General features: G+C 33.5%; 1 protein-coding gene across 7 annotated transcripts in view; it reads right to left on the bottom strand.

The window, feature by feature from the left end:
* Positions 1-27,374, bottom strand: part of NAV3 (neuron navigator 3) — a 618,166-nt gene that overhangs the window by 6,732 nt on the left and 584,060 nt on the right. For all 7 annotated transcript variants that reach the window (XM_017513855.1, XM_017513856.1, XM_017513857.1 and 4 more), the window contains 11 exons: positions 26,111-26,264; positions 24,722-24,896; positions 19,641-19,738; positions 16,670-16,765; positions 16,240-16,408; positions 14,845-15,080; positions 7,876-8,030; positions 6,740-6,811; positions 5,956-6,152; positions 4,883-5,001; positions 536-739 (listed from right to left, as the gene is read on the bottom strand). In XM_017513855.1, coding sequence (XP_017369344.1) covers positions 536-739; positions 4,883-5,001; positions 5,956-6,152; positions 6,740-6,811; positions 7,876-8,030; positions 14,845-15,080; positions 16,240-16,408; positions 16,670-16,765; positions 19,641-19,738; positions 24,722-24,896; positions 26,111-26,264 — 1,675 coding nt within the window. The remainder of the gene's footprint in view (positions 1-535; positions 740-4,882; positions 5,002-5,955; positions 6,153-6,739; positions 6,812-7,875; positions 8,031-14,844; positions 15,081-16,239; positions 16,409-16,669; positions 16,766-19,640; positions 19,739-24,721; positions 24,897-26,110; positions 26,265-27,374) is intronic.

Here is a 27,374-nt window from a genome sequence, read left to right as displayed (position 1 = left end):
AACTTTTATTTCAATTATTCTACTGTTTTAAAAAGTAAATAAATCATAACTTCCATTTGATTTCCAAGTCAGGTTATCCTTCTCTATAGCAGGGAACAGAACAGCCATTCTATAATGTTAGTCAGGTTAGTTGATATAGGCAAAATATTTTTTAGTTCTCCATGTGTACATTACACCATAATTTTTTGTTTTTCAATTTAAGAACAATATTGAGTTTTCTCTCAAATGCTTATTGAATTGAGTCATGCCATTTAAAAATCATATTTAATTACATATACAATTTGATGCTTAATCAGGGAAGAATTATAGTCTAAGAATTCATTCAGGTTGTAATGTTTCTTGATTCTTTTTAAACATACAAGTTTGGTTTTCATTTTAAGATTATCATCCAATGAAAGCAGGCCAAAGAGAACAGGGTTACAACTGTTCCAAATGTTGCCTAGGATAACAAATGTCTTTGATAGAAGTGACTAAATACTGATGAGTACACACTTAGTCATATTCTACAGGAAGAAATGAACATCAAGATTCTTACCAGGGGATCTCCTTCTGTGTCAGTTTGTGGGATGTGCTTTGAGGTTGTGGCTTCCTTAGTGGATGTGCAGCTTTCATATCCAACATCTTCTGGTCGCAGCGGAAGTAAGGCTGGGCTCTCCTGAGGCAGAGATGCTGAGCTCCATGGGTATGTGTCAAGCACCCACTTTGAAGGATCTTCCCACGGTGTGCGTTTCCCATACATCTAAAAGTTGACCACAGGTTTAGCATATATAAAATGCATTTCTATTCAGTTAAAAAGGAGACTACTAGTTGGATGTGATTTTTTGACACATTGAGTTCTTATGATACTTTCAAGGGAATTAAGTATCTGTATACAATTCTTCAGATTTAAACATGTATCTGTCTACATAGCTCAATTTAAACTCGAAGGCTAGACAAAATAAAGCTGAACATCTGCAACAGGTGTCAGCATTTGGGGGAGAATATAAGGAAGGTGTATTATAAATACACATAGAAATGATCACCCACATTTCATTTACTAGTAATTTTACAAACCAAGAGAAAACTAATGGGTGAAAAATAAAAGCTTCAATTATGGAAGATTTTAAAAAATATGCTTGACTTTAAATAGAGTTCTCTAGTAAAGTGCACCTTGGAAAGATGGAAATAAAAGTAAAGGAATTTATTTTTTTCTACCGAATGCACTCTACTCAAACTTTCTTCTAGAGTGAGAATACTTTCTCTGATAACAGTTTTCCTGTGGTCGACTTCTTCTTTAATTCCATTGCATTCTGTAAAAACTCTTTTTAGATTTTTGTGTTTCAGGCCACTAGTAAAAGAGGATAAAAAATAGGATACTGAATTATCAACTTTACAAGAACCATTATTGGGTAAATTGCCCAATAAGAAAGAGATGATATAGCCTGGTTAAAGTACTGGCAGTGGAATAGAAGAATAAAGTACTGGCAGTGGAATAGAAGACTTAAGATGAATCCAATTATGATAAATCCAGTCTCTTGAATGTTAAACATTTTTAAGCTGGAAGCAAGGCTGAACCCAAACTGGAAAGAGCACCCTGAAGAGAAGAATGAGACATTGAAAAAAAGAATTATAATTTTACAAGGGGGCACAAAAAAGTGAAAATTAAGAGAAGAGGGCAAGGGCAGTAACATAGGGACACTTGTTCCTTACATTACTTTCCCTCCCCATTTGACTTGCTTTGCCAAGGACAGTCTCGGTTAGCAGGTGCACATTTGGTCTCAGGTGACATACTTTGGTTTGTTGTTAGATGGCTGTTTTGTATAGTTTGGTTCAGTAAGACAAAAGGCAAAATGATGGACACTAACACCACAAAAATTTTATGGACTGCCTTGGAGTTTTCTTTTGAGTTTCTTCTGGAGAAGTTGAGCTTACCTAAAACAAAAGGGACCTAGCTACTGATATCTGTGCATTTCCTTAGGAGATGATAACAGAGGTGACAATCATTAGACTTTTTAAAAAATAGTAATCTTGTTTTAGAGCAAAAGTTTCCTCTCAGTTACAAACTTTATAGGTATAAAATACAGCATGCTACACAACTTAAACCAATTGAAGCAAAACATGCATAATTCTTGGAAAGCTTAACTATGTTTGTTTTAATGTAAGGTGAGAATCAACTGATTTCAGGCTTTTAAAGAACCAGCCAGGAGAGCAAAATTGGAAATGACCAATGAAAAGCTAAATGTGCCCAGTTCAGAGTGAAATACATATTGTAGAAAAAGAATTGAAAAAAGAGAAATATAAATATTCAGAATGAGATGAACTGATTGTTGACTTTTTAAGAAAGAATCACCAGCATAAAAATAAAAATCCATTGTATCACAACATGTTTTCCAACTAGAACATCTGGCAGAGAGCATTCCCCATAAGGTTTTTCACACATACACACACAAAATCAGCCTTTATCTGAAAATATTATTTTTATTACTCTGGACTTAGAATGCCATTTTTGCTACCAGGCTTTTGTTTCTCCACCTCTTCCTCCAATCGAAGATTCTTTGTTGCCAGTAGATCCATGAGAATGGATTGTGACAGATACAATTCCTTTGCTTCCTGCTCCCCTAGGAATACTTTCAGCTGATAGACTTTTCTGGCCCAGCATAGTCTTCAATAGCTGAGAACTGTCTACCCACCAAAGGATTTTCCTATTTTTCCCTTCTTGTGTGCTGAATTCCCCTTCCCCAAAAACCCCTACATCACAGTTGCTTCATCTTTCACACTAAACTACTACCAAACATCCTGAACCACAGCAACAAATGAGACATTTTTATCCCTCTTAAAAAATAATTTTGAAGTAGCTCTCAGTTTTATTTGAAAAACTAGTCCTTAAGTGATTATACTTTTGCCCAAATGGAAACTTTATAGAATTATAACTCTCCACATAATATTCTATAAATAATATTAATTTAAATATGAAACAAAGAACCCATGCACCTTTTGAAATGAGATTTAAGGAAGCTAAGCAGTTTTAGGCATTATCATTTTGGAGTTTTTATAAAGTTTCTTTTGCTTTCTATTAGCAAGAAAATATTAAATAAGGAGATTTTAATTTGTAAATACTTAGATAATGGTTTGTTAATACCAAAACCATAGCTAGAGAACAAATAATGTATTTAAATATTAACTTTACAATTATGAGTTCTAAAATTTTCATAAAATAATTTTTTTTGGTACAAATAATTAACATTGAAACATCCAATGAAACATCCAACTTACATCCTAGGTAGTATAATAGTTTTAGAAGAATCCTGAGACAAGATATGTTATGCTTGAAAAATGAAAACATTTGTATAAGCTTTTATTTTGTTGGAGGTACTTGCTTGGGGTAGATTGACTCATATCCTTAAAAGTGTTAAATTTGATTATTTAAATCTAGAGTAGAACCAATCAACAGCATTCTTTAGGATCTTAGCTTTGTCTCTGAGGCTTCAGGGTATCCTAATAAAATTCATCACATTCACCAGAACTATCATTTTACTTCTAAATGATAGTAAAATGAATGCCAGTCTACTAAGGGAAGAGATCAAGATATTAAAAGGGAGTGAACGAGGGAAAAATAAATGGAAAATTTTTTAGACAGTAAAATAAAAACACAGCATTATAGATGATAGAATGCGTAAAATATAAACTGTATCTTAATTCTAGTAGTAGTTTTATAAAAATCATAAATATAGATGCCTCAGCTGAATTACTGAAAAGGAGACATGATTCGTCCTTAATAAATTGGGTGATTATGTTACACACATTTTAAAGAGTTTTATAATACCACAATTTCAAATTCAACTTAAGGAAATATCAAGACTTATGGAAAAATGACAATGTGTTTTGTTGGAGAAATATGGATTTCTTTTTGTGATACATTTTCATTTTTTAGTTAAGAAAAGGCAGAAGGGCCTTGGTTACAGGGCCTTGAGATATCAGGCACATGAGAGGAAGAGCAAAGATGCTATTAAACCAATTTGTCATAGATCAAAAGACCAACTGACTGCCTTAGAATTTAGAGTACTTCCTCCAAAATAGTAAAGGATCCTGCAAGTGATATTAAAGGGCTTGAAACAATGAAGTATACTAAAAATAGGAAACTTAACAAGCAAAAGCTACTTGTCAAAAATTAAGTATTAAAAAAGAAAAAACAAGTCCAGCCTGAGCAACATAGTAAAATCATATCTCTAAAATAATAATATTAATAACAACAATAAAAATAGCGGAGTGTGGTGGGGTGTGCCTATATTCCTAGCTACATGGAAATCTTCATCACTTAAGTCTAGAAGTTCGAGGCTGCAGTGAGCCATGGTTGTAAGGTGCACTCCAGTTTGGGTGACAGAGTGAGACTCTGTCTCAAAAATAAATAAATAAACAAATAAATATATGAAGAAAGAAAGGAAAAGAGAAATGAAGAAAGAAAGAGGGAGAGATGGAGGGAGGGAGGAAAGAAGGAAGGGAGGGAGGGAGGGAGGGAGAAAAGGGAGGGAGAAATAAAAAAGATAAATTATGTGATAAGAGTTTAAATGGTCAAGGGTCATGTAAACATGGCTGCGACATAGATGTATAACTGTGCAATTAATTAGTTATCTAATAAAAACAATCTGTAAACATCCATGACAACAATTTGGACTTAAATGTGTAGCTGTTGAAATAACTATGCCTTTTCTTTCTCTTACTTATTTGTTCTCAGAACAGACAAAATATTATAAACTATTTGCTCTTGAAAACTTTATTGCTCTATTTTTATATAGTTCATGCCTTTAGTTTTCTCCATAAATATCCAGATAATTTTGGGTTTTTTTGCTTTAAAATTTTTTTTTTGATTTTTTTTTTTAATAGCAGTGAAAATTGAGTACTATACCTGAAGACCTTCTCTCACTGCCTCCAGAATATAAGGTACTAAAGAATAGTTCCAGAGATCCATGAACCACACTCTAGAACCTTCTACATCCATGGGGCAAGGAAGGAAAAGCCGGGGACCTGAGAATGAACAAATAACAAAATATTTTAAGAATTATATTTAATAATCTAAAAACATATCTAGACACCATTTTTGAATATATTTCTTGCAAATTTCCTAGAAAATTATATTATTGGCCAGCTTCATTATATTGAAGACCCAATATCCTAGCCTCTTCTATCTTTTTACAATAAATATTAATCTAGGACACAATATACTAGAGTTAGGAGAAATCATAAAAGTCATAATCCAGTCATCCTGTCCCATTTTAGAAACAACAAAGCTGTGCTGAAATGAATTGCTGAATGTAAAACACATCATTATTTGCAGAATTGGGACCTGTCATGAGTGTTTTGTTCCCCATGTAGAATTCTTTCTAATCTAAACTGTGTTTACAGTGAGTACATTTTTATGATCTATAACAATGTGAAAGAGACTTCTGTATGTGCAATTAAAGAAGGAATACAAATGTAAACATCTTTATGTGAACTAAAGAGAAATAATTCAGTTTTGTTCTCATGAAAAATACAAAACACCTAAATTATCTACAAAATATCTAAATTATCTGTAACTAAAATCTTTTCTCACAACTTTATTTGACAAATTTGGCTATTTAGCCAAATTTGTTTTTAGCATGAAAAGTATCCTCAAAAGATACCATTCATTTCCAGTGGTTATCTGATTTTTGGATATTTGTCCATACTGAACTTACTTGATCTCAGTAATATATTAGCAAATATATCATATCAAATATTAAATATCTCAGTGATATTTAACTGTCAGACAAAATGGATTTAAGGGGAGATACAAAGCTAAGAAGAAAGTAAACTTTCAGGAGAAAAAAAATAAATTTAAATCTCTGGAATCTTGAAAAAACATTAGCTTTGCTTGTTATTTTCTACCATCCAATCTGGCCATATTTACCAAGTACTGTTAGTTCCTGGAAAATGGCATATTGTGATTTTGGAACTCACCAATGGTAACATCAGAAGAACTGTGTGTTTCCAAAAAACTGTTGAGATGATGCCATGTCTTAGGAATCCAATCTATAATTTTGACTAGGTCATTATTGCGTATGTTCCTTTCAATTTCTATCTCTATCAGTTTTCTTCGAAGATATCTGCCTAAAAAGCCTTTCACTGGTTCTGTATGATTTGCACATAATACCCACCTACAAAACAAATCAGAAATTTTTATATAAATTACATTTTACATTCACCGTGATTATTTTTTCAATAGAAAATAATTATGTTCTCATTTCAATTGGTGGCCACATTTTGATGATCAAAGGTGCTAGGAGGTCTACTAGCATGAGAGCTATAATGTAACTAACTCTACTTTTTGAGCTAAAAGGAAGTGTATGTGCGTCAGAAGTGAGTGGGAGTCTACATGCTGAACACTCTTCTGTAGGAGAATCACGAATCCTGAAATAGGAACTCTCTTCACATTTCTCACACTTAGAAGGAATATGCTCTACTTTAACCAGAGACATAGTGAAGAGAAAAAAACATTTCTTTTCTCTTATTTTTTCTTTTTTTGTTTAAAGAAACACATCTGATTACAGGTTGAAGATTACAAACTATTCACTTGATGAAGAGTGCCAGAAGCAGTGAGAATTACTTTCACACTACGGGTCATCCCTGGCAAGATTTGTCAAAATAAAAATGGAAAAAACAACCCCCGAAATCAAACAAAATGTCATCCCTCTCCCCACGCACAAAAAACAAACAAGCAAGCAAATCTTCAATTTAACTTTACCTGAAATTGTGATGCAGCTCTAGATTTGGTGATGAAGAAACTCCCTGATTCATTGTTCCAATAATATACGGACTACAAAAAATAAATAGAAAATTTTAATTTACTGGAGGTAAAAGTGATTAATTCATTAAAATTATTTTAGAAAACAACTAGGATAGATATGGATTATTCTATTTTAATTTTTGTCTTTTAAAGGGTAATTTTGTAATGGAAAATGAGAAAAATCACTGGACTAGAAATTAATGCTTGAGGTTTTAATTCTAGCTCTGGCATCAAGGCAAGGTATTTTCTCTCCCCGAGTCTTAGTTTATTTGTAATTTACATTATTTGAGTAAAGAATTTAGTTAGAAAAATCACAGAGGTTTTGTCTCACATCTGTTTGTAATGTCAAGAAAATCTCTAGCAGAGATAATTGGAATATTCAGCACTATTAAAACTAATTTATGTTGGTATTCTTATATGTCCTTTCTTTAGAGGCCATGCCACAATGAATCTTCTTTAATACCTTACTTTAACCTTTCCTTTCATTGCAAATATTTAAAAATCATACTCATTAATAGAGGGAGCTATATCTGAATGTATTGTGTATCTCTATAAAAAGGTTAAATTTAAACTTTGATATAAACTGAGAATGAAACCAGGGCTGTAAAGGTTCCATTTAGCTTGAATTTCCCTGATTAAAACTATTCCATCATTGATACTGGTTTTACAAATGTTTCACAAATGATGTCTCCAGAAGCTAACATCATTAAGGAAGCAATGTTTTCATAAAAGTACCTAGGACATGGTTGTTGAATGAATACATAGATATTCTAAGGAATACATATGGATTCTTTAAAACTATACTATAATATTAAAGAGGGATTCTCAAATTAATGGCATCTATTGTAAGTCTAAAAATAAGAACTACTCAGGTAATTCATATGTTATTTAGCTAGAGTTAATCATTCCACAGTGTGCATTTACTTTAAAACATCATGGTGTACACAATCAATATGTAAAATTTTATGTGTCAACTTCAAAAGTAAAAATTAAATATTCAAAAAATTAAAAAGCAAAGTGCATACAGGCACAAGAGAGCAAATTTGATGACAATTATTTCATATTTCATTATTCAAAATATTTGATAATCATACCATTTGTTGTATTTACAATTGAGGAAACCATTGAAGATATCACTCAAAGAACCCACATGATGAAGATTATCAAGAATTATTACAACTGGGAGCTCTACTCCATTGTTATCAGCACTACACTGTTCAGCCAGGTTGGCTAGATATTGTTGTAATTCCTTTTAAAAAATGAAAAAAACAGATAACATCAATGATAAATATATACTAATGGTAAGCAGTTAATATTTTAGGAGTAGCATGCTTTGTCTTCTATTCAGTTTCTTTCATTAAAGTCATAGATTATTCAACTGATATAAACTCTTATTCTACACATCAAAAACCATATATTGCTGACAGAATAAACTTTTTACATAAAAGAGAGAAAAAGGAAAGCAATAGAAGATCCAGTACCAAACACCTGCAGCAAACCTGAAAGTATAAACATGAAGGCCTATTTCTCAGTGGTTTTCTTCCTGAAAGAAAAGCCAAAACGAGTTCTGGATATAAACTCTTATGATAAACCATATATTTTGAGATTTTATTCTGAGTTTTGGTATTCAATGATTAAAGTAAATTTTAGCAACTTTAATATTTCAAGTATGAACTAAATAGAAAATGGCACTTCTCAGATTCCACTGATATTTTTAATGTTTTAATTCTAATTCATGTAGATTGGGTATATCTCAAACTGCGGCCATAGGACCCTGATACAAGTATACTTAATTATTTATTTATTTATAATCTGCATGCAACTGCTGTAATTTTAAACAAAGACAAAAATTATTTATATTTCACCTGGTGAAATATAACATTAGCATTTAGTATCTCTTGAGTTTCTTGGTTCTTTTACAGGTGTTGTTCCTGTCTAATAGCTTTTAATCTAAATATGATAACCAGTTTGCTGATTGACTGCTCTCACAGATGGGTAGGCCAGGAACATAATTAGGTTTCTTAAAATTATCCTAATCAGTAAGAACATTTCCATAATATTTGCATATTTACAATGACATTTTCAATTTGCAAATCGTGCTCAGGTTTATAAAACAATTCCACGATTCCAGTTTCTGGCAGCCAGGTAAATAGGTGAGCTGTTCACTCCAGATGCAACTGCTCTCTGTCTGTAATACCACTGCTGAACTAAAAGTAGGAGATAAAACAATGGCCAGGATTTTGAGGCATTTAGTTATTTTTATTTATATTCAAATATAAAATTTATTAAAGAAATAAAGTACTATTAGTTTTCTATTGAGCTAGTCACACAAAACAAATTTTGTCTGAGTCACAGAATGCAGAAATACATGTTTAAAACTGCTGAATATTCTGGAGAATTATGTTTACTTTAAAAGAAAAAAATAAAATTTATATCACAAATTTAGCTACATTAAGTCATTCATTCATTTATAAAATAGTCACTATCTATCTACTGTGTCCACAGCCTCAGACTAAGCCCTGGGTATACAAAAATAGTGAAGTATTATTCCTGCTATCAATAGTGGTTAAGTAGGTTTAACATTTATTATGAACTGCACCAAGTACTTTTCTGGACATGGGAACTAAAAAGGGGTAATCAGGCTGTCTTACCCTGTAAGCTTTAAGAGGTGTCACATTAGGGACTGGAATTTAAATATGACAAATGATTTCAATATAATATCATAAATACATTATGAGATATGAGAAGTCAAGGAAAGAGAATTAGCCTAGATGCTGGGTGTCAAGAATGGTTTTCTGGAGGAGGTAACACTGGAGCCTGAGAGGGGTGGTAGGCACACACATAAATCATGATGAATTTACACAATGCAAGGTAAAATATTCCATGAGAGAAGATAAAGGGGGCATGTAGCCTACAGGAGGGAAAGAGATTAATTCCAACTGAAGCGTACTACTGGCACCAAGGATTTAGAGATAAAACATAATTTCTGTCTTTCAGGAACTTAGAGCTCATAAGCACGGAAACAGGCCAGCAAGTGTTTCACAATACAGTGTGCTAAGTGAAATGCACAAAACATTATAGGGATACTTAAGAGAAGCATCTAATCCAGTCGTAAGGTTCACGGAACAACAGAGTATGTTGGTTAAAAAGCAAATAAAAAGAAAAAAAGAAAAAAAGATTGAAGTCTAAAGAATAAAAAGCGAAAGTTGAAAAGTGCATGTGTATGATATGTTTTGAGAAATAAGTGTTCTGTTGTTACAGAAAATTATAGTACATGCCAGTGGTGGTGGCAATAAAAAAGAACAAAGGCTGAATCCATGCAAAAGAAGTTGCATTGTATTATATAAACAAGTGTCAAATATTGATATGTTCATTTGCTTCTCTGTTTTCAGTAGAGATAAGCAATTTATTTATCCAAGGAAACAGAAATGTGAAAAATATAAGAATTAATTAGAAATGGAAATAGCATTTAAGAATCTTATTACCTTTCTGGAATAGAAGGTCAGGCATAAACCTATATAATTCTCAGTCAAAATAATACATTACTTCAAAAAAGTATAGATCAAAGATTTTGTTTATAGTATGCAAAGATTGCTTGTAGCCTCTGAAAAAGGCTTGTTGGTGGCAGTATTATTTGCTATTATTCCCTTATTTGCTATTATTATTTTTAAGATTGGGTAATATCTTGATGTTTAACATGAGAGAAGAGCTTTCCAAAAACAGAATAATCAGTCAGAAACATGGAAATATGATATCCATGTAGGAAATAAGCTAAGAGTATGTGTTTTGTGAAAGGAAATGGTGGTAATGAAATTGGAAAGGAAACTTTGCAACCTTAAATGATTAGTAAGATCACTGAACCTTTCCTGTTGGCAGTGAAGAAACATTGTTCTAGTGATCTGAGTAAGTAGTCAAAGCTGTGATTTAACATGTGGCAAACATACTCAAAGGAAGAATTGAGACCAGCCAAGAGAATATTGAAATTATTGAAGCCTAGAGATACTAAGGGACTGAACAAGGAACAGTGTGATGTTTTTGATCTAGTACAGAAAGCAATAAGAAACTATTGAAAAATTTTAATCTGCTGAGATTTTAATTATGAAAAGATGTTCTATGTTCCATGAGGTGAATGAATATATCCCAAAAAAGAAAGAATGGAAATTTAAGGGAGATTGTGTATCATGCAGTTACAAAATAATTGTTGAAATCCAAGAAATAGAGGAGGATGTTAATCTGGGGGGGAGGTTGGTTATGGTGGAGAGGAATGAAAGAGGATGGATTTACAATATGTGTTTGGCGCTGAAATTGTCAATTTTCAACATGTATATTTAGTAGGTGAATAGAAACATATTTGTAACATAACAGAAAGCTTACAAAATTGGGAGAGTGTGCATGGCTGATAGTGCTTAATTGGAGTCAACCACGGAAGTCAACACAAGTTGAGGTCATGAGAGTCATCCAAAGAACAAAAGTGAGGGTGAACAGAATAATTCATTATAGAGAAAAACAGTGTCATTTACCGGGAAGAGAAGGAAGAGAAGAGAGTGAAAAAAACGGAAAGGGAATTTACCAGGGGGGTAGGAAACAAACAAATAGAGAATGACAATCGTGAATGTCAGAAGGGGAGAGAAAGAAAGTGGGGCGGGCACAAATGAATTGAATTTCATAATTAGCAGATCACTGGGTCATTTTTAGACAATCAGAGCCTTTAGATTCTAATTCTAGTGTGGCTTTCTTTCATCTCAAGAGGATGGTAGATCCCTTGGGAATCTGATGGTAGGTATGAACCAATGGATGTAGAAACAGGCAAACACAAATATAATTTTTTCATGTAACTTAAGAGTTTCTCACAGATTTCCTTGAAATAACTTCATGATATCCACTTCAGCTTGATGAAAATAAAATCTTAGATTGAGGCACTGGTGACTATCATTAAAAGTCTTTTTTCCAGATCTACTCAGGTAGAAGGAAGCAGACATATCTTCCAGATGGACACTGACAATGAGATGAATCCCATACTCTGAAACTGTAGGTGGAACACCACAGTTACATAAAAATGCTAGATCACTGTTTTCTCAGATTCTGGCACCAGACATACTAAAAAGGAATCTATCAAGTCCAGTTTTCTGATCTTTTCCAACCTAACTTTTTAAATGGCTTCAGCTGGCCACGTATTCTCTACTAAATCCATCTCTAGCCTTCTGGGCCTACTATATGGAATGTCACAAAGCATAATTGTTTATGTGTACTGCTCTCAATCAAAATATTCCAGCTGGCAGCTTGAGGGAGAGCTTGAAATGCGGGAAGAAGAACAGAATGTAAAGTGCAGAGGTACCGAAAACATGAAAAGATGTTTTTCATTTGATGATTTGTCATTCCATTTTTTTTTTTCTGAATCAGTAAGTGCTTTTTGGATTTGTCTCTTCAGTGCTATCTATGGCACAGCATAAAATGCGTCAGCAGTTAAACAGCTCCAGGTTTTCAGGAACAGGGTTTATTATTTCATGCCTCATTAACATTTTACTTTAGTAAATCTACACTGTTAGTATCCCTAACACAATCTTAAGTTGTCATCCCCTCTTATTTTTATGTTTGTCCTCACTTACCCTTACCCCAACTCCCAAGAAAATAGTGGCTATTCTCTGTCAATTTGGCAAAAATTTGCCAAATTCTCTGGCAATGAGTTGGTATTCAGTATTACTGATAGCTTGTTCATATCTTCAACCATAAAGAATAAACATTTTTTCAGTTATACTTCATGCTTTCTTAGGAACAAATGCTATTGTGATTTGTTAAAGAGTTTCTTCCTATGACCGTTTCCTAGCATCATTAGCTCCGCCAATGCTTGGCAATGTTGTTGCCCTGCCCATATTTTGCAAAAAAATATTGAACTGACCTAATAATGGTACAAATTATTATCCTCTGAAAAAGCAAAAAATAAGAGTGTTGGAAATATTTAATCAAAAATGTTAAAAGGACACTAACATGTTCTTAATAGAACATGTCTAAGCAATAAACTTCTTTCCTAAGCTGAAATAAAAATAACACACACACACACACACACACACACACACACATATATACATATTTTAGGGAAAGTTATGTTTTATAATAAATGGGAATTACCTACTTTTTTAGCATGTCAACTATATTCTAATGAAGCTTCATCTATTAAAGTCAAACCTTGATTTTAAGTGAGCTTCTCCCTCACAGACACACACATGCAACACACACTCATTCATTTAGTCCTTAGAATAGCTCTACTATTTTTCCTATTTTACAGGCACTTTATCAAAATTCCATGGTCTTCTCCAATAAATCTATTTTGCTCTTGTTTTCTAAACATTTTTGTTCCATAAAAGAAGTAACTTGTAAAGAGGTCTCTCATACCAACATTGAGAAAAAAAATACTGGGGATGAGTAATGAGGCCTTTCAAAACCTTTCATAGTTTTTTGGCTGAAAATATTTAAAACTGTGCTAAAAGGCTTTTATATCAAGATATGAGGAGATAGAATTCACAGTAAGCAGTAAACATGTCAGCTGAAGCAAACAAACAATAGTGCTCTTCCTACTTTTGCTCAAGGAGTCAAGTATTCTACTTCAGGTTCTATGTTTTTCTTTAGATAGTGGTTCAACTACAATTTGAATAGGTCTGAGTTCCAAGGAAATAGTCAGAATTTATGTATTATATTTATTTAACTTTAAGAGAGCCCATTGTGTTTTACGTACAACATTGTTCTTGAAGGATACATGTAAGACAGTTTTGAACAATGGTGTGTGTGTGTGTGTGTGTGTGTGTGTGTGTGTATGTGTGAGTGCACACGCATGCACTGTGCATATGTGTGTGTGTTTATAAGAGAAATCTTCATTGGGAGTCAAGGGCTATGATTAAAAATTGCAAGTAACCCTTATATTGTGCTTGCTACTTGTGCTATTTCTCTCTCTCTCTTTCTCTCTCTCTCTCTCTCTGACACACACACACACACACGCACACACACACACACACACACACACACACACTCATTTATTTAGTTCTTAGAATAGCCCTACCATTTCCTCCAATTTACAGGTGAGAAAATTAATACTTTTTGTTCATTAAGCTATATGCCTGGTTTATTTCAAGAATCTAATGGGGTTGGGCTGCTTTTGGGAGTCACGTTTATTTCTGAAAATTTGCAGACCTGAGGTTTCTGAGAAACTGGGACAGTTTAGATCACTGAACCAGGTTATCCTTGAAAGAGTAATATGACCTCGTATAATTGGGATTCCCTCAAGGTACTGCTTATAATAGTTGAAGTTTCCCAAGAGAAACTTTTAGGTTTCATTGATTCAGACTTTAATAAATAATTACAGGTAAAACTAGGTTAGTGTTAAAAATACATTAGCCACCAACTATTTCCTTTTTAGGATTTTTAAAATTTTACTCAGAAAAAAAACTGGCTATGTTGTATAGACCCTCATTCCTTTTTAATATCTGAGTGTTCAGACTGATTACTATGGCACATTAGACCTTAGTTGGTGGTGAAATTGAATGCTGTCAGATTTCCTAAGGTTTCTAAACAAAAATTTTAGGGAGATGTGACATAAACAAATTGTTGCTCCCAGAACTTCTGCTTGGAATACTCTAATTATTGCCAAATCTCCATTGCTGCAACACCCATGTTATTTCCTACTTGCCTGTAAGACCCAAGCAAGTATTACCCTTTTATAAAGCTCTGATTCCTCCAAGAAAAGCTATTCCTTCTTGCTTGTGCACAGACCTCTTTCTACTCTCCTAGGTGGATGTCTAAGAGAAACCATGCAATAGGGGCCCTGCCATTTTATTCTGTATATTCCCAATGCCTGGTGGAGTACCTGATAACTGAATGTTACTGAAAATAGCAGTCTTGTTCAAATTCGTGAACCAGGGTTTGGTCACTTACCAGGTTACAGATCCAGTAAAAAAAACAGATGGATATTCTTTTCCATGTACAACATGGAATTCTCACACAATCTTATAATTTGATTGCTTAAAACACTTATGGATAAATTGGAGCTGTTCTTTTAGAATTCTGTAACATACCTTACTTGACTTGTGGTCCACATTAAAAGTGGCAATGGCATCCTCTGTTTTTTTCCTCCCAGATTTGGTTATTACATACTCAGCAAGTTTATTTGCTAAATAGGTCTTTCCAGTACCACTTGGTCCTGAGAGTATAATTCTGTGATGCTCCATCAACAAGTTAAAGTACCTTTGGGTAATTGGTTTAGGAATCAGCGTATCAAAAACAAAACTGTCCAAACTGTTTTCTTCTACCCCTGAAAGAAGAAACAAAAGAAATAGCATGACTTCTTGTTCTATATAAGCCAGAATTTATAATATCATGCTAACCAGCAACAGCTTGGTTAGTCATAGGAATACAGTCCTTGCAAAAAAATTTCCTAGATATTTCTATCCCACAAATATGTGTTGCCATTTTAAGGAAGAAAATATATCAGTAATATGGCAGAGTGAACAACTAAACAAAAGCAAGCTGTTCTTTATTGTTCAAGCTCCACTTCACTGTCACTTCTTATTTTCACTTATGTTTCCACAGAGAAATGGAAGCATTATAAATTCTATCATAACATCTTTTATCGAAGATGATTATGTATGTTAAGTATAAATGTGAAGATTATACACGTGTATATATAACGGTTTCTGTGTGTTATTTTAGTTTATCTTCTCCCCACCTCCTTATTCTCTTCTATCTCTCATTATGCATCCTAGTTGTACAACCACTTAAGTTTTTGAAGAATATAAATTGTTATGTTTGGCAAGGAATTAAGTAGGGAGCAACAGTATCTTCTTTCACTAACCCAATTACCTTCATCATAAAATCAAATATTGACAAATTCCCCTATTAACTCACAGTACATATAGATGTATTCTGATTCCTTAATACAAACAAACAAGGAATCATGAAGATAAAGATACTTCAGATATTACATTACCCTATAATTAATCACATCATCCAAAGCAAATAAAATTATCAGAATTTCCTATCCTTGATTCTAAATTTCTATTCCCAATTCCTAGGGAGTATTTATTACGTATATGTATTTTAAAGCCAAAGATTCATCAATGAATATGTTACTTTGGAATACACATTAAATGTTTTAAATCCTCCTGTAATAAAAGGTGATAATGAAGAAAATCCAGAAATTTGAAGTTCCTAAATCACTTTCCTTTGTGTGAGTCTTGATAAATCTTTAAATCCCAGAACTCAAAGAACTTAATTTCCTTAGATTCTATTGTTTTTAGTAGGACTCTAGGATTTAATACTTTGGTATGAAATGAGTCATATTGATTTTTTAAATACTACATAGTTTTCAAATAGAAAAATTTTAAGGGAAACTGGCTAAAAACCTGCGGGGTGGGAGAAAAAAATGTTGCTAAAATTTAAATTTGTGCCTTTCTTTTCATTTTTCTTTTTACCTTTGAGGTTCACAGTGATGATATTATTATCTCCAACAAGGTATCCACAAGGCAGCAGTTCAGGCACTTCTAGGTTATGTGATCTAATTAAGTCTCCTATACAGTAGCTAGCAATGCAGTCAGAGCTCAGACCAAGGCTAGTGGATGTATCAATTCTGAATACATATTCCTAAAATGGTACATACAAAAACAAAGTCAAAACAGAGGTTCAACTCATCTACAACAAATACATAACCCATAAGGATATAGAGCTGGTTGTCAAGAATATTAGAAATGTGTAATATAAGAACTGTTAATATCAAATAGCACAAAGAGAAATCATTCTTTATTTGCGGAGAGGAAAATATGTGTCTATGCTATTGAAGTTAAGGAAAACAACTAGAGAGAAACACATTTGAAAATTAATATTAGGGCGTCTTGCACAACATACCTTAAAGAGACGTCTTATTACACCATCTAAGACATCCCACTTGGTTTTTCCACTAACACCAATGGATCCTATCAAATATGCCTGAGACTTTTGATCCTAAATAAGAACAAAATAAAGTAAGATAAAATACAACTGTGCATCTTTCTTATCACTACGTTTTCTACTAAAATTTGTTAATGTGGTTGTTAAGACTAAAATATTTATTAAGCCTATGGCTTCTGTAACAATAGACACATATGGACGATTACATAAAATAAAACATATTTCAGCCAACTAACCAACTAAACAAAAAAATGACAGCAATAGCAACTTTACTTTTACTTTTAGCAGCAACAGCAACAAGTAAGAAAGAGATGAGATAAAGCAGTATGTCAAGGAAAACTGATTCATGACCTGTTCTATAGAAGGCAAAGGTGAAAGAATCAGAATATTCTTGCATTATAATGCAGTGGACATTTTCCAAAGAGAAGCAGCTTGGTAGTAGGGAAATGGTGAGAGAGGCAGAGGAGAACTATATTATGCAAATTATAGAACTTCATCTTACTATTTTGTGATCTCATCTTTGATAAATCCAAAACTCAGTTGTTTTATTAATTTTAATCTAGAATCCAATCTCACTTTAAAAGTACTAGCTATGATAATTTAAGACATTTGCATACTTCCAAAACAGGTTCCATCTGGAATATATCAGAAATTCTCTGTTTAAAAGGCTTCGCCAGAGAAACCTATAGGACTCATTTTATCGAGCAAGTAATTCCTTTATAATATGAATAATCATCCCAAATCTATCTTTTTTGCAGGATGGGATTTTGAGGAATTTCTACATATATTAGAAAAGTAAATAATTCAGAATTTGTAATCTAGCTAGAGCCTCTATTATGATGACTAGAAATGGTTAGTGAAATAGTGATTATGATACCAGTAGATATAATTAGATAGTTGACATATTACAATCCTGGTTCTAGTCACTAAGTAAGTTATCATTAAGGGGTGGTAGAATAATCACTGAGTCATGGGTTAGAAGATATGGATTCTGTAACACATAATACCTACCACCAAATTAAGAAATGTGACCTTAGGTAAATCAATTAGCTGGCTCAGAGCCTCAATTTCTTAATCTGTACTATTTAGCACCATAAGGGTAAATGGTTATCACCATTATTCAGATAAATTCTGTGTTAGAATACAATACCTTTAGGAGAATAAGTTGAGAAATTCCCAGCTGATGATTGTGATTTTTGTTACTTGTTATGAAATGATATTTGTGTCTCCTCAAAATTCATATATCAAAGCCTTAACTCCCAAAGTGATAGTATTAGGAGATGAGGTCTTTAGGAGGTAATTAGGATTAGAGGTCATAATGGTAGGTAGGACTTTCATGATGGGATTACTGGGTAAAGTAAACAATTCAGGATTTGTAGTCTTTCTCTCTTCCTACCTACAGACATTGAGGTAAGACTGTGGGGCCAGAACATGAATTCCACCACCTGCAATACAAAAAGAGAGCCCTCACCAGGAACCAAATCAGCTAGCACCTTAATCTTGGACTTGCTAGCCTCCAGAACTGTGAGAAAATAAATTTCTGTTGTTTAAGCCACCTAGTCTGTTATTCTGTTATGGCAGTCCAGGTAGAGTAAGACAACTACTTTTATGGAAGCTTTTTAAGAGAAAGCGTTCAGGCATTCAGTCCCAGTGCAGTGGCACATGCCTGTAACCCCAGCACTTGAGAGACCAAGGGGACTGTATCCAGAGGTCAGGATTTTGAGACCAGCCTGGGCAATGTGGTGACATCCCATCTCTACTAAAGGTACAAAAATTAGCTAGGCGTGATGGTATATGCCTGTAGTCTCAGCTACTTGGGAGGCTGAGGCAGGAGAATCGCTTGAACCCAGGAGTCGTAGGTTGCAGTGAGCCCAGATCACGCCATTGGCCACTGCACTCCAGCTGGGGTGACAGAGCGAGACTCTTTGTCTCAAAAAAAGAAAAAGAAAAAGAAATAATGTTCAAATACATTGTCTGTTAGAATTATTGTGAGCAGAAAATCTTGTTTTCAGTGTGTTCATAATGCAGTCGCAATGGCTGCTTATGCAATACCTTATAAAAAGCTGCTTTTAAATTAAAGTTAGTTTATGTTTCACTGAGACTATTACAGAATCTCACATAAAGACCCACTTGGAAAAGTAGGTACAAATATGCAGCTCAGGCAGAAAGTTGATGGCATTGGAATCCTTGGAATATTGGCTCAAGGTAGGAATTCATAAGTGCTATCTTAGCTTTCAAACTTAATTAAGTACTTTAAAATTCCAAGGGATATTTATTTGCTTGATGTAAAAAAAATAGGATACTTAGAAACGTGTATTTTTGGCCACTCAACTAAAAATTTAACTTAAAATTTGTTTGTTTGTTTTTTTTTCATTAAGAAAAGGATAGAATGACATTGACAATTTGAACGCAATATTTATTGAAAAAAATTAAAATACTTGCTTGGTCATCTAGGACCTTGCTTAAACAGACATGTCACATCAATGGAATTTGTCCTACTGAGTTTAGTAAAACACGAGTCTTTCTGATTTCTAGAATATTCATTTAGCTTACAGTCTTCCCTTTGTATAAAGACCATATTGACAGCTCTAGTAACATGTTACTGCACATTATAATAAACATTACTTATAATCAATAAGTGAAACCAAAAGAATATGTTAAGCCAGATGCCTGTCAAAGAAATAACTATTTCTTTAAGTTTTAGAAATGAGAGGCTGATGATATTTTCAGTGAATGAATGTGAGGTCCATGTAAGACACATTTCTACCTCTAGGATGATGTCATCTCTTTATTGTCCCTTTCATGTTTGTATGACATATTAAACTAGTGCCAATCTGCAACTGTTGTCGGATATTTACCAGATCAAATATTCACATATGAAATCTATTTTACTCATTGTAATTCTCATCTGTTAGTAATAAAGACGTACCTTTGCTCGACCGTAGCCCTTGCTTATGGAGACTATAATTTTCACACTGCGGCCATCTTTATGTCCAGTTGCATCACCAGCATCATCTAGCAAAATATCTATCAAATTTTAAAAGAAAGACAAACACAGCAGAGTAACATTAGCTTGGATTTGTTTACTGTCATTCTTTTCCCCCTCATAGTTTTATATCTTTCAATGGGTTTTGCTTCCTGTTCTAGCCTAACTGGTTTGAAAAGCCTCAGCTTTCAAGATGAATTACTGCGGCTGGGTTAAAGTTTCAATCTAAGAATTTATTTCTGCTTGCAAAGATCTTCACTCAAGTGTTGGGCCACTCACTGCCTTTAGATGAGGAAATAAGAGGTTTCTTTTTCTATTACACATAGGTCTGAGTTATACCTGAGTAATATTTAGTCACCATTATAACCATGACAAACTGACAAGCTATCTGATTTTTCTATCCAATCTAAAATACCCAAGCTCAATATCCATGTAAGTTATAAATGCAAAGGTGCTGAGATTGACTGTCAACTGAAATTATTTTCAACCATTTGACACAGCCAGCTATATAACTACTCACCTTATCTTTTAATTATTAGGTTCTGTTACTGAATTTCAACCATGGCCTTATACTGGCATTATGATTGCTCTCCTGAATCGTTTATGCTAATAGTTTCAAAACCAAAATAGTATTTCTAGTAATCAGCTAAGAGTTACAGAAGCAAGACAAAGCTAGCTAAACTTTAAAATATCAGCCTTTAAATGGTGATTAAAGATTAGCTTTCAAAATACATTATATCAGATTCATTTCCAATTTGGAGAATTATTAAGGCAAACTATCCCAAATATATGTTTTCCTTTGATAACAATGCTATTACAGAACTATGATTAATATTAAGACACTGTTCTGTGGATAAATGAAACTCCATTACATGCTAAAGAGCACATGTGTCTGGTGAAAAGAGAACTCAACTGCTCTGACAATAAGTTTATAGAAAAAAGGTTATGACTATAGCATCATAGAAATCAACACTCTAATAAGATGACTTCTGAAATTAGAATGATTTCTATTTTCTTAGTAATTAAGGATATATAATTTTGAATATAACCAGTAAAAAAAAAGAAAGTAACCAGTAAAAAATACTCTAAGATCATCACAATTTAAAACAACTTTTAGAGCTTGAAGAATATGAAAAATTTTGCAATCAATTTTTAAATCATCAAAGATAATCTCCTGCACTGGAATGTAATTATTTTCCAAGTCAACATCTTAATAGTCTTTCACCTTTTCACCTACTCCACTCAAAAATAAAACTCTTCCTTGGTCATTTTTATGCTCTTGATCCTTGTCTTAGAAGTATAGAGTGGTTTACCTTTGGCTGTTCACATCTAGACTTCTGGTAGTTCATGATCAAATTACTATTGTACTTGTCTTAATTACTCATAAATGTTCAAAAATATTTGACATTTATTAAGCATAAATTGTATCAGAAATTTTGCTGAGTATTGGGAATGAACACCAAGGTGAAAAAGAAAGGGAATTTCTTGCTTTTTTGGAGTATATATTTCAGAATAGTTCAAGCACTCTGCTAATATAAACAGGACAATGAAACAGAAAGTAACTGAAGGGAGCCTGCTCTAGTTAAATAGGTCATCCCGGAAGGCTTCCTTGAAGAAGTGGTATTTGGAGATAAGACCAGAAGGCTGAGAAGTGCTAAACAAGTGAAGAACCAGGGAGAGATTCAGTCAACAAAAACAAGTACAAAAGCCTGAGATGTGTGAGCTGGGTATGTTAAAGGAACAGGGAGATGTTTGGGGTAGCAAAAATGCAGAGACAAGGGGAAGGTGAGGAGTGGTATGAAATGATGTGGATGGAAATAAGTAAGGGCCAAATCACACATGGCCAAGTAGTTCATGGCAAAGGGGGTTGGCCTGATTGTTGATCCATATAATCTGCTTAAATTTGCCTGGGAGTACGTTATTCATTTCATGTCATATTTACTTCTAAAAACTATGCTTACAATATGAAATTTCTCCTGACAATAGTAGGATAAATATTTACCAAAAATGAACTAATGATTGTTCTTTCCTTTTATTATGTGTCTACTTAAGGCAAAATTAATGTAATAGTGAAAAGGCCAGGTCCTGGATTCATCCAAATCAGGATTTGATTATTAGTTCTGCTGCTTACTAGTTTCATGATATTGAACAAATTATTATAGTCACCATCTCAAGTCTTGGTTTCCTCAGCTGTAAAATGGGTCTTGAACAGCACCTTCCTGGTAGAGTTATTGAAAAACATAAAAGACAATGCTTTTAAAACACTTCTTCCTCAGTGTGTACTAAGTTTTGCTCTTCTAACCATTATTTCTTTTTATTCTAACTCCTTCTGTTGACTGTGGGAGAGTCACATCATGACTCTCAATCTCCCCTGGGCAGTTTATATTGACAGGATAGTCACTTGATGAAACAAGTCCAGAGAAAGACAGCAAGTTTAATGTGAGAGGCTTCTGTATTTTTGTTTGTTTGTTTTGTTTCTGTTTTTAACTAGAAAATAAGTCGGCCAGGCGTGGTGGCTCACACCTGTAATCCCAGCACTTTGGGAGGCCAAGGCAGGCAGATCATGAGGTCAGGAATTCAAAACCATCCTAGTTAACACAATGAAACCCTGTCTCTACTGAAAATACAAAAAATTAGCCAGGCATGATGGTAGGTGCCTGCAATCCCAGCTACTCAGGAGGCTAAGGCAGGAGAATTGCTTGAACCTGGGAGGCAGAGGTTGCAGTGAGCCAAGATTGCATGCCACTGCACTCCAGCCTGGGTGACAGAGCAAGACTTTGTCTCAAAAAAAAAAAAAAAAAAAAAAAAAAGTCATGGTCCTCTGTCTACATTTTCAAAGAAGAATTAAAAAGGTCTGTCATTCTGACTATAATCAAGTGAAATTTTGGCCAAAAACTGAAGGCTTCTCAAACATCTGTCTTGACTGGATGCATGGAACATGCAATTAATATTTCAGGAACTAGATATCTGCCAATTATCCTCTCTCCTGCCTAGTTTCTTTTTCTTAAGATTAATCATGAAACCTAGAAAGCTTCTCTGTCAAAAAGACCCAGCAAAAACTCATTTTGTTTTCCAAGTGTTGAACCCACTACACAAGAGTGAAGGTAATGAAAACAACCTTAGTTGTGTGATTTAAGTTTTTTTTTGTTTTTCTTTTATTTATTTATTTATTTATTTTTTTTAGTTCAGACATAAGTATCACTATGGAAAAATAATGAAGGAAATAAGATATATCAAAAATAACTTACGGAATGGGTAACAAAAAAGGTATTAAAAAAATGTAAAGCTTGCCTCCTCTCCCAAAATTGCCTCAAATGCTTAATCACGGCCAAAAATGTGTTAAGCCTAATAAACATAGAAATTGTAAATTTAAACTCTTTGATGTTATATTTATCTTTTGATGTTACATTTATCTTTATGAGTTCTACTTTTCCCAGGCATTAAGTTTGTGTGTGTGTATGTGTGTGTGTGTGTGTATATATATATATATATATATATATATATGTCTATTTTTTCTAAACCACCTTTAGTATTAAAACTTGCCTCCTTCAAACTTTATCATATTTTCATAAAATAAAACAGAATTATATTTAAAAACGCAGTGGAATCCTGCCATTAGTTTGACCAGCGACCAGTAAGATACTGGCCCTTGTCTTTCCCTAGGAGCCAAGCCTGGGGATCCTGAAATGCATTGGTTACCAGGAGATGTAGATCTTACTTCACTACTCTGTCAGGTTCATCAGCAACAAGCCAACATAGAGGATGTTGTCCAGAACTGTCAGATTGTATACATTTAAACATTTGTGCTCTTTCCTTTGTAGACTATTTCGTGTAGATAACAAAACATGATGTACAATTTAAACACTCAGATTATCATCTACTTCCATAGTCTTATTTTACTTAATGATCTCTAAGTTCATTTAATTCTGAAATCTCTTGCTTTTTTACTTCACTTCTGATAATAGTTTTATTTGATATTTATTCTCAGAATTTATTTTCTTCCTCTAATCCCCACCAGGATTTTATAAAAGTTGTTTTCTTAAATTATAGGGACCGCCCACTTGCCTTTTACATATAAGATGAAGGCCATAATATTATATTATGAAGAGCAGCCACAGTATCAGAATTTTTAAAATTCTGACTTTTTAGAAGAGATATGATTCATTGGAAATGTAATCAATATCAACATGCCATGTCATTTCCCTTTTCCTTCTGTATTTTAATATGTTTTAAGCAAGCAGTGTATTGTCTCCATTCTATAACGGAATCTAACATCGGCTACAAACATACATATTATTGGTTTCCAAGCGTCATCTGGTGGCCATGCTTTACAATTACCACAGAGCCTCATGTAAATATTCCCTAGACTAAATTCTCTATCCTTGAAATAATTCTCTTGAATGAACTGTTCCACAGAAACAGTTAAACTTTATGATTGGATGGTTCATCAGATATTAAGATGACATTATGTCATATAATTCTATTTGCAATTAAATAAAAACTGTACCCTTGATGGAAATAAGAGAATCCAGTATATTCTTTTTGTTTGCTGAAAATTTAAGATAGCTGCAGACTGGGTGACAGAGTAGCATTATGTTCTCTCTAGGCAGCATCATGCAGGGTCTTAGTCAAATTTAGAAAATAAAGCCCGCTACACTTATAAATCGGTTTTTGCACACTTAAAACATAATAAAATGACATGGGGTTATTATTATTATATCCATAAGTACTAAATATCATCACTTAGAGTATTATTTCTTCATCGTCATAATCATGGAGAAAGTACTTCCTAAGCAAAAGTGATTTCTTAAAAATATTATGAAGACATTCTCTCTAAGATTGACTTTTGGACACAGAATATGCTCTTACAATTATAACTAAGTAGAATAGATTTATAAGATCAAAATAGGACTATTTCTAGAGTGCAATATTTTTAGGAGTATGTGAAGCTCTCCAAATTCCAGGCTTCCCACCGTTAACTCATGGACATGCTGTGATTCAGGCAAGCAATTGCACTAAGTCACCTGAGGTAACAGTCTCTGTGATGTTCAAATTGTTTAGAGAGAGTCCTAACGACTGCCTGGAAGATGAAGAGGAGGTGCTGCTTGAGGATTCTGACGGTGGCCGAGCAGGCTTAGCTGTGTTGCCAGTTTCTGCCTTCAACCGGTCATTTTCAGCCTTCAGTATTTCAATTTCATTCTGTCGTGAAGATGGAAAACATGAAAAAAATTCAGTCGGTTTGAGTGAGAAAACAGCATCAAGTCTTTTACCAGAATTAATTAGCTTGTTTGTTAAATAAAGCATGTGGTAATATGTTAAACAAACAAATATAAGATATGAAATAAGGTTTCCTTCCAAAGAAGGAAATTTAATCTTTTTCTCTCTCACACACTATGTATTCCCAAATTCACAAATACAGATAAATTAACCATTCAACATTTTTATCATTATTTTCTAACTAAATCACGTGTTTGAGAATTTTTCCAAGACTTGGTCTCATTTGAGTTAAGAAAAATATGATGGAATCATTCATAACATTTCTCATTTTAAAAGTGATGTTAAAATCTTATAGGTATATAATGCCATGTGTAATATTACTATGAATTTGTGGACAGTTGAAAAATAGAGCAAAACAAAAATAATGTAAATAAGGTAATTTAAAATTACTCCAGAATCTTATCTAACATCTGAAAAAGTTTTTGTTTTTGTTTCTTCCAAAAGGGACCCTAAGGTCATTAAAAAAAACAACAAAATCCTTTACATGAATGTATACAGTAGCAGATGAATCTGCTCAGCAGATTCATGATGTCAGTCATCTCTGGTACCAAGTGATTACTGGTTTACAATAATAAAATGAAAACTTCGCCTGAGCACAGACTGGTTCTGAATTTAGCCTTTAGATGTTTTTTTTTTAAAAATACAAAAGCTTTGCTTTTACAGATGGCAGTCTAAATCACTTTTACTTCCATATTCAGAAAGCCTGTGTTGAATTTCTATGGTTTCCTCATTACTTTTGTATTTCTATAGAAAACTTGTGAAAGTATTTGAAAATCAGATTTCAAGAGGACAGGCAAAAAGCCAAAATAAAAGTAAATGATGGAAAAGTGAAGAAGCAAGAATTATAGTAGCCTCTCTAAAATCTTAGCTCTCAACCTGAATCCAGTCACTAGTACTCTGAGTGGTTCTTGAATACAACCTGCCAGTTTGCACTCCTACTTCCAAACTTGGATTTGACAAAATTCTCAATTCAGTAGTAAGAAATGAGTTGCAAAGACTGAATAAACAGAGTACATTTCTAAGTTGGGTTTTCAAGTAGAATTTGTTCTGTGTTAACCAAGAGAACAGAATAAGCAGGATTTTTGTTGTTGTTGTTGTTTCTCCATTTTATTCTCTGAAAGAGCTTCAGCACCAACCTGCATCCGGTTCATGGCTTCCCGGATCTGATCAAGATGATGAGCAGAGCTGAGAGCCTCCAGCCGAATATCCGTTAATTTTAATTCCTTTTCTCTGAGCTCACTCTTCAGCTGCAGAATTATCTCTGCCTCAGCTTCTGTGCATTCACAGATCCTGAAGAAGGAAACAAACAAAATCAGTGGTCTGGGGAAGCCAGAGGATTAAGAAAAGCACTGCCTCTTTTAAAGGCTGAATTGCAATATTATCCAGCAGGTACAGATATGATGTGCTGCTGGCAAAATCTAGAGAAAAGGAGAAAGAGTTTTACAAACAGTGATGCATTTACAGGCTCAAAATGGAAATATCTTTTTCTTTAAATCTTTTTTTTTCTATTTTTTGAGGTTTAAAAACAGTCTACTATTACTGAGTATAAAGTGATCCTAAAAATTCTTTTATTGGTGACATTTATAGGCAGAAAACTCATAGATTACTACATTTCATTCCAACATTTTCAAGGGACTTAAACCTCTATTTGCAACATGTGACTCTTCTTTTATAAAAGCAGTTATTGCATTCTTAAAATGTTCACTTCTTCTTTTGTAAAATTGTGCAAAAAATAACTTTGCCACAATACTGTCTTTAAGTTACCATAAAAATCCAATATAAACACTGTAAAAAATAAATTAAAGAGATTAATTTTGGACATTTAAATAATAGGTGGGTTATATAACCTTGCTATTAGGCTTAGCTGATTCAGGAGACCACAGCTAAATCACAGGTTTCCATGCTACTAGCAGGTTAGCTGAGGCCTGTTTGAAGGATACACATTGTATCCTTGTGCTGTTTTACTGTTTTGTGGACAGCTTTGCAGGAAATCTGTCAAAATATTGTTTTATATTAGCTAACATCTTTTTCATTTAAAATTTGAGGACAAGTTTACTGGCCACAAAATGACAGTGACATGTTCTTCCTTTCTACATAAATGATGAAATTATATAGGCAAAGCACAGTGGCTCTGTGCTATATGAGTTCTGTGCTAGATGCTGTCATGAGCATACGAGGAAATTAGATTTAAATAGTAAATAAAACAGAGAATTATCTCATCGTAACACTTTTCCACATTCAAAATGTGTTCATTCTTGTACAGAAGTCCCCCCTTATCCACAATTTTAGTTTCTGTGGTTTTAGTTACCTATAGTCAAACATGGTCCAAAAATATTACAGTGTTTTGGGCTAGTTACCGTGGCTCACACCTGTAATGCCAGCACTTTGGGAAGTCAAGGT

Source organism: Cebus imitator, unplaced genomic scaffold, assembly GCF_001604975.1.
Source record: "Cebus imitator isolate Cc_AM_T3 unplaced genomic scaffold, Cebus_imitator-1.0 Scaffold507, whole genome shotgun sequence".
NCBI classification, from domain to species: domain Eukaryota; kingdom Metazoa; phylum Chordata; class Mammalia; order Primates; family Cebidae; genus Cebus; species Cebus imitator.
The sequence above is the reverse complement of the archived record's forward strand: the minus strand, read 5'-3'. Positions and strand labels throughout refer to the sequence as shown.